Source organism: Cupressus sempervirens, chromosome 3 (assembly GCF_028749045.1).
Source record: "Cupressus sempervirens isolate cs-2001-9-10 chromosome 3, ASM2874904v1, whole genome shotgun sequence".
NCBI classification, from domain to species: domain Eukaryota; kingdom Viridiplantae; phylum Streptophyta; class Pinopsida; order Cupressales; family Cupressaceae; genus Cupressus; species Cupressus sempervirens.
Genome location: NC_143120.1, coordinates 921,254,409 through 921,263,464, shown reverse-complemented (window position 1 = coordinate 921,263,464; position 9,056 = coordinate 921,254,409). Strand labels below are relative to the sequence as shown.

At 32.5% G+C, this 9,056-nt stretch overlaps 1 protein-coding gene across 1 annotated transcript; it reads right to left on the bottom strand.

Moving 5' to 3' along the window:
- Positions 1-3,975: 3,975 nt before the first annotated feature.
- On the bottom strand, positions 3,976-8,430 carry LOC149569757 (uncharacterized). Its single transcript, XM_089817001.1, has 4 exons — positions 8,298-8,430; positions 8,120-8,178; positions 7,873-8,034; positions 3,976-4,974 (listed from the first exon to the last, which is right to left on the bottom strand). The coding sequence occupies exons 1-4, from the start codon at positions 8,428-8,430 to the stop codon at positions 3,976-3,978; spliced, it is 1,353 nt and encodes a 450-aa protein (XP_089673127.1).
- Positions 8,431-9,056: the final 626 nt, after the last annotated feature.

Genomic DNA, 9,056 nt, shown 5'->3' with positions numbered 1-9,056 from the left:
TACTCATATGAGTTACAATCAAAGTGTCTTAGCATCCATCACTTCTTTTTAAGTTGTAGAGCCACAATTATTTATAAGGTAATGATCTCACAAAGCATCACATTTTACTTTTTCAAAAAAGCTCTATTACTCTCTACGGTAAATTAAAACTTTAGTTAATTTATCCAATTATGTTAGTCATGTCTAATTACTCTAGTTACACATGTATAACTTTACATAACTGATTAATTTAATATTTAATCAAGCTAAGTCACAATTAATCACATAGATAATCACACTTAATCAACATCAAAATTAGATCAAGGAAATGAAGAAAATTTATTCATCTTGTGTTTGATCTTCATGGTACTCTTTGTGAGAAACACAATGTGTTGCAAGAAAGTTATGCATACCTTGAAGTTTTACTGACTGAGGTAGGTAGCTTCTTTATTTTAAAGAATAAAGTGTAGCAATGTTACCTTTTATAGGTCTTTATATAGTCAGATCAAGATCATGGTGATCATAAAACACATTTTCCAACAAGCATAGAGGGTGCCTAAATAACTGTATCTATCACCCTTTTAGATGATCTGTATAGAAGGGGTATCACTCCCTTTAATATCCCAACATATATCAATATTATCACTATTATAGGTTTCTTTGTAGAATCTTCAATCTAATTTAACTTAATCACGGAGAATGTCCTCTTTATAAATGGCTTCAGTTGGAGGAAGTTTCATGAGTGTTATGCTACCATCTATATATAGGAAAAAATACCTTCTTCTCATGGGATTAACCACCTCGACTATTTAGGTGGGACTGCAAATATTTTTCACCTTTATTTTTATTACTAAATAAGACTATGTTAGTTTCAACCTAGGGTTCTCCTGGTTAACTTCTTTGGGGTACATTCCTTCAATTGCTTATATATTCCTAAACTTACCACATGAAGGGACTATTCATCTAGTTGAAGATATTGGATACCATCTCTTGGTTTTAGGTAGATTCTTTATTCTTGATTAGTTTAATCACAATCCATTTAAATGATGCATATTTAGAATGGTGTTACAGTTATAGAAAATAAATAATTCAAGGAATTAGAAATAAGTTTGTAATATATATCATCTTAAGGCATTGATTCCTCTTGTGAGGCTCATCATGCCTCCTCCCTTGACCATCAATTTTTTTGAGAGGTATTTATCCCATAGGAAACCCCTTTCCCCATTGAATGTCACAAAACCTCTAATGGTTTTATCAATTATTGCATCCACTTTATGTGTGAACAAAGCATGGGAATCAATTCTACATAATTCTAAGTCATGTCCACCTCTAGCCATATTTATCATATTGGGTATTCTACTCCATAGCCTTCTTAGTTATGAAAAGAAGATCTACAAGGTAAAACAATCCTCTTTGGAACCTACTACATATCCTCAATTTGATTCTCCTATTCCCCAAGATCTTTATAGGAAAGGAGGGTAAATGTCACCCATGATTACAAAATATAGGTCCTACCCCAAAGGAGAATGCAACAACATTTCCAATAAGTAAATAGGCTTCTACAATGACAAGGATAGGTCCAAACACAATCCAAGAAGGGGCTCCCAAGTGTATAGAATACCCCAATATCAAACTAAATCTTGTCCAAGCCAAACCTTCACATTACTTAAGTTGCAAGGAAATCAAGACACATAAGAAAAAGAAGGATAAGTCCTAGAAATGATGGAATTAGATTATATGAGAATAGGATAGGATCCACAATATGTCCACATTAAGGAGCTAACTATATGGAAAGAGAACACACAAATGATCATTCTTCAAACAATAGACATGAACAATGATATAAAGTCTTTTAACTTGATGTAATATTCCTAAACTACCCAAGATGCCCTCACATCAAACGCCTACAATAATGAATGAACTAATGTTTATAATAGGAAGCTATAATTCTTTGAGAAGTATCATAAGGATCCAACTCAATTTTAGTTATTCGAGAACAATCTTCAATAAGTTTAGTCTACCACTGAACAATTTATTCTTTGTAATCATTTTCTCTGATGCTTTTCCTAATTATGGTATCCAAAATCTTATCAATTACTTCTATCTTCTTCTTGGGATAAGTAGGCTTATCAATTGTCTCTTCATCTAATTCATGATATTCAAAGACGTCTAAAATAATAAATAAAATTGAAATATCCATTTCCTCAAGAAAGTTAAATTCAAAAGCATTACCACTATCATATTTGCTAAATATTTCATAAGGCCCAAACTTCTTCATCTTCACCTTAGTATATGTTTGAACTAAAAATCTATTCTTCTTCAAATGTACCATTACATCATCTCCAACCTCAAAAGTTTCATGTCTTCTCTAATTATGTTTCTTTTATTTATATCTTTGATTATCCTCATCTGCACTTCTATTCTTCATCTTCACCTCTATTCTTCACTCTGGTATCAATTTTCTTTAATTTAGTAGTTCCTCTAGGACTTTTATAATTTCACAATATCAAAAGGAGTCTTCTTAATACTTTGATTCACTAAATTCTTATATGATAACTTATTTTGTGCTAAAATCAAATCCCAATTAGAAGGTCTATCTCCAATCAAGCATCTCAAAAGAATTCCCAAGCTTTTGTTCACAACTTCAGTTTATCCATCAACCTGTGGATGAAATATAGACCTCTCTAACATCTACACAATCCTAGAATAAAATCCATGTTGATGTCTTCCCAACATTTGCACTTGGAATAGGAAAATGTGTGTACAATCCAATATTCATACTACTTCCTTTAGCAACTTGGCATATTCCATAAGTTTCTACAATCTTTGAAAATCCTCATATATCCATAGCCAAAATTATATTTCTGAAATCATCTTTACTATCTTTATAATACCAAAATATCCTAAAAGTTCAGAGTCCTCCATTATATAAGTCTCTTAAATGATATTCTCCCTCATAGATCATCTAGGTGGAGGCAATTGAATTCCCTTAAACATGTCTTCCTAAATGAAACAATGGACTCACTTGTCTTGTTCATTAGTCATGAGATTCTTGTGTTCTTTCAAGTATTTGAAAAATTAGGTTAAGTTTCATAAAAATTCTACAAATCCTCAAATCCAAGAACTTCAACTCTCATATCCATCAACAAAATTCTTCTCCTTCTGAATGCATCTTCTACCTTGAGTGTCATTTGTTTTCCACAATCCATTAGTAAAAATTGGTCGTACTTCTGGAATTTGATTGTGTTGTAAGTTTTTTGCATCAACGTTTCGGATCACACACAGTGATCCATCATCAGGATGAAGAGCAAGAGAAAAATAATAATAAGCAGCAGACTGGAGAAAACACAAAGATATAACAAGAGGAAGGAGAGGAGGTGGGGGGGGGGGGGGGGGGGGGGGGGGGGGGGACACGTGGATTGAGGGGGAGATCAAGTAATAAAGAATAAATAAATGAATTAGAAAAATAAAAATAAAAATTAAAAATAAAAGTAAAAATAAAAAATTAAATAGAATAAAAAAATAAAAAATAAAAACAAACAATCAAATGATAAATAACAATGAAAGCACTCACAAAATGAGAATAATAATAACACTAATTGAAAAAACAATAAAAATAGAAATAAAAATAAATGAACGTAAAACCAAAATAGACCAAATAATAAATAACAATAAGAATGAACTAAGAATGAGAAACAAAATATTTTTAAAAAGGGGGGTCAAAAAGGAAAAAATAAAAAATAAAAAATTAAAAAAAAAAATAAAAATGAAAAATAAAAAATAAAAATAAAAAAGAACCTCGGGGACCACCAAAAAGTAAGAGGGAACAAAGGAACCAAAGATGGGAGCGTCCTAAAGATACCGACAACACAACGAAAGGAAGGAGAAAAGAAGAAAAGGAAGAGAGCAATCACCAACCTCAAGCAGGCCACCAACTAGGGAGAAACTAGGAGCAAGGAGGCGAGGGGAGACCGACGGGCTCAGAACACCAAAGGATCAAGTTCGTTGGTCTTGAGTCAGCAAAGGAATCCACGAAGGGTTTAAGGTCCACCCATCATCTCTGTTGAGGTTGACAGGGTGACTGTTGATAATTATAGCTTCTTTGAGTTTCCTTTTGAAATAGTTGTCCTCCTTGGATACGATTTGGGCATCTTCTAAACAAATGTGGTGCTTAGTGGCTGACGAGTGTTTCGCTAAAGCAGACTGATGAACCCTATCGTGTTTAATGTCGGCACTATGCTCCTTGATTCTAGTGCTGAAAGAGCGACCAGTTTTACCAATATACGGAATCCCGCAAGAGCAAGAAACTTTGTAGACTCCTGATGCTGAAAAAACATCTCTGGAATCTTTGAGAGCGGGGGTGCGATTCTTGAGCCTAAACCAAGGTTTGAAGGCCACGCGAAGGCCTTTTCTGCTCAGAATCTTGGCAAGCTTCTGGGAGACCCCATCTATAAAGGGAAGCGACACAAAAGCGGGAGGCGGAGAGGGGTTGGGTCGGGGAGCAGAGAGGGAAAAAAAGAAAGAGCGAGCACGGACAAAGGCCCTAGAGATTTGTTTGTGGGAGTACCCATTTAATCTAAAGACTTGGCGGAGGTGGGTCAACTCCGAATTTAAGTGGTCATCATCACAAATCCTGAGGGCTCTTAAGGCTAAGGTCTTAAGCGTGCCAAATTTTTGACTCGGATGGTGGTGAGAAGAAGCATGAAGGTACAGATCGGTGTGCGTGGCCTTCCGAAACACTCGACGTCCCAGAGAGCCATCTGGTTTCTTAGTGAGTAAAATATCAAGGAAGGGTAATTGATTGTTGGATTCAAGCTCTTTGGTAAAAGCAATGCTAGGAGAGATGTTGTTAAGATGAATGTGAAACTCTTCTAGTTTATCAATACCATGGGGCCAGCAAACATTGGTATCGTCAACGTATCGCTTCCACCATTTAGGCTTGAGGGGGAAAGAGTGGAGGGCCAGCTCTTCAAAGTGCTCTTCTACCTTATTAGACTATCCATTGTTATGTTTGAATACAAAAGAAAAGTTTTTCATCTACTCAACCCACTTAATATGTCTCTAATTCAACTTATTCTAACTTCCCAAATACTTTAAATATTTATGATTAGTTTACAATACAAAATCTCTAGACATCAAATAATATCATCATTTCTTTAAAGCTTGAATAATTGCGTATACTTCTTTATCATAGACTAAATATTTTCTTTTAGTATCATTCAATTTCACACTATCAAAACCTATAGTCTCACCTTCTTGACTCAAAAAAATGCCAATGGTATTCCCACTAATATCATAGTCAACTTGAAAAAAGTTTGTTAAAATAAGATACAGAGAGAACAAGTAATTCTGTGACATTTTCCTTTAATATTTCAAAGCTTCTATTTTCTCCATGTGTTCATTTTAAATCCTTTTTATTACCTCTCATAGCCTCTACCATAATATTCCAAGCTGAACTAAAATTTCTGATAAACTTTCCGTAGAAATTTGTCAATCAATAAAATGATCTAGTTTGTACTCTAGTTTGAGGCTTTTGGGTTCCTTCTCTCCCCAAGAATTTATTTTGTGATTTTCATTGGTTCCTTCTTCCAAAGTAGCCACATTTAGGTGTTTGGTGGTTATTTATCTTTTTACTCATTTATTTTTGGGTCATTTTGGATGTGGCACCATTCAAAAATCCTTTCAAATTTAGCTCTAATTAATTCCTTCTCACCTAATTAATTCCTTCTCTTGCTGGTTCTTTTTGTATTGGTTTGAGCCCTTTGCTAGTTTCTCTCTTCAAAACATGGTGTGAAAATAATGGAAGAGCTATTGCAACAAATTTCATAATGATTGCATAGTGCAATTTTTTTATCTGGGGACTCGGCCCAAGCAGAACCACTATGATGCATGGGAAATATGTATCAACAACTATCAAAGTAATAAGAGACTATATGAGACTAAACAATCATAGTAGGACTCAAATATATAATACGTAATCTCTGACTCAACAAACATGCCTGTACACTCAACCATTAATGATACTTTTTATATTCTAGCTTATATTTGTATTCTATATGATTCTTGTAGATAATTCATTTCAAAATCTTTAATTATAAACTCAATTATTGTCTCAACTAATAGAATATTCAAAACCGAGTTTCTTGTTTTTTATTACTTCTACTTTTAGAGAAAGTTCTTGAGTTCATGTCACAATATTGTAGTTATAAAGTCACTTTCCCTTTGAAAGAAAAATAATAATGAAATTGATCTGTATGCTTTCTATATTTTCCAATTATGTTGGAATTCATTTAATTCACATAAATATACATATCATTTGTAATTTATGTTTGTCTTGAAATACTAATATCATTACTACATTTATGCTCCTATATGGAATCATTGTTAAGGTATTAATGATCATTAATAGCTTTCTTGACATGCATGTTTTAGTTTATTATGTCTTTATTGATTGCACTTATGACAACAAAATCGTCAGAATCAAAGAATATAAAATCAAAATGAAAGATCAATAGTGGCAATGAACATATTGTATCAACATCATCAAAATAGTGTAATACATCATTTTCATCTCAATCAATTCCATGCCTATCTATGTATATAAATACGTATATGTAATATTTTTGTACATACACATAATGATTAGTTACAAACTTGCACACCCTTTATAAAAATAGATTTTCATGTTTTCTATATCTTCTATTTTCATAAATAGTCTTTAAAAAAAGGCCAATATATAAATATTTTTTATTACTTTCTTTAGATTCTTGTTACCACATTTAAGAAACTCTTTGATGCATACATACATAGATAAAAATTTGTAATGATTTCTATCTATAAAATATTTATTCATAATCAAACTATCTTGTACAATCTTTTGACATATCAATGTCTCTTTTTCCATATTATTTGTTTATTGTACTATGCTAAATTCTAGCAACTATCTCTACTAACTACTTCTATAACAAACTAAAACTTGTCAACTCATCATTACATACAAAGCTGCAAAACTTTATGCTTACTAACAAATTTTATAAACAAACTATAACTTGTCAAGTCATCAACACAAAAGTGCAAAACAATAAATAACTTATAAAGAGAACATCAAATTTAAAAAATTTGTATACCCTATCATTCAAACATACTTCACAATTAGCCATAAATTCTCTATGCCACTTGTGTCCTTTCATTCTCATGAAATGTCTCCTTAATAGATTTAATGTTTCCAACAATTCATTCCTTAAGCTTTAATGAAGAGGCAATTCCTAACCTTAATGAAAAGGCAATTCTTAAGAAATAAATATACATTAATATAGACATTACTATATTGTCTTTCCTTGTTTAAATTTAATTCTCATTAGATCAAATTTTCTGAGTGGAAAATGAAGTTTAATACACATTTTAGCCAGTTCCTTTTAAACTTTAAATCTTTTAATTCTCCTAATAATTCTATTCATGTGCAAGCATAACACATATGAAAAATTATACTAGAGGTAGTATGTTAGAGGTAGTATAGTGGATACTAATATTTTGAAGTATAATGCTATGGTGTTAAATGTTATGATAATTTTGATGTCTAGGAAAGGGATTGGTTAGATAGTAGGAGTCACTTCCGGCTGGTCTCCAGCCTAGGTCAGCCCCTTTCTTGACTGCTATCTTAATACATCAAAAACACATAGAAAAAATCTTTTGAAATAGAAAAAATCACCTTCAACAATGAGACTGATTGATCACTAATGAATATATTTTTCTGCAATTGAATTTTGCTTGTAAAATGATTGTACTCCAACATAGTTAACTCCATGCTTGGCACTTGGTATTATACAAGTCTATGATTTAGCAAAAGCGAGAGTCGATTTACATAGCAGGTGAATATGAATTAGGTCGTTTGACCTGTATATCATTCTTTTGTACATTTGAGTTTGAATGATAGACGAACTTATTATTTGCAGCACTTGGGATCTGGAATATGGCTTGCGCAATTGATACATGATGGTAGCTTTTCCACAACTTGAAATAGATTGTAATTGCCATTTTTGGAGATGTCATATGCATCTGTATTTACACTTGTCTTAAGATTATATCTAGCAGAAACTTGCAGGGTAAAGAGAATGGTTAGAATAAGGAAAATTATCATGACTCTCATAAGCGTTGACACCGCCATATTCGTTGCAGGAGAATGTTCATCCGCAAGTTGAGCTGTTCACGTCACAAACGATCAACTGAGCAGAATAGCTGATGGGAAACGGTGAAATGTAATATGTATGTTCTGAGAGAACAAAGGAAGATTTTGTATGATCTATTTAAAGAGAGAATACGCATGGACAGTTTATATGAGGATGACCTTTTCAAAGGTTTCAATCGCATTGTCCGCTCGTAAGAGTTTGAACAAGTCAGGATTGTTTTACCAATACGAATGTATAATCTTGGTTTCAAACCCGCGTTTCGCATTGTTCAAAGGTTATATGTATTTCTCATGATGAAGGGAGTCAAAGGGAAGATTATGAAACCGCATTCTCGTGAGGAAAGCATTATATCTCTACATTCCCGTTTGAGAGTATGATTACATTGACCAAGCGCCCTAAAATCTTAGGTTTAAATTTCACACACTAAAGTTTGATTTCTAGACTATAAGTGTTAAATAGTTAAAGTTGATTTATTTTTTCTAATCTAATTTCTTACTTAATATGTGATATTTAAGAGTGGTCGTCCCTTTCTTTGAAAAATATTTCATCAAACTAACCTACACCCATATGTAACTTAATATGTGAGTATGTTGTTTAGGTCGTGATTTTGAATTGGCCTTTCTTTACGAATAGTATAGAAGATGACTAATGGTAATTTTGTATGTGTAGAATTTTTAAATTGTAGAATTTTTTTAGGTGTATTTTAGGAGGTGAATTAAGAGCTTAAAGTCAAGGTTTGACTTTTGGAGATTCATAGATATACTTGCAGAGATCATCAAGCAGAAAGTGTTCAAAAAGTGATATTACAAAAGAGACACATCATATGCCTTATATTCTAGTACCAATAGTAGTTCGTTGAAAAATACATGTACTTGTGGTCAAGTGTCACAC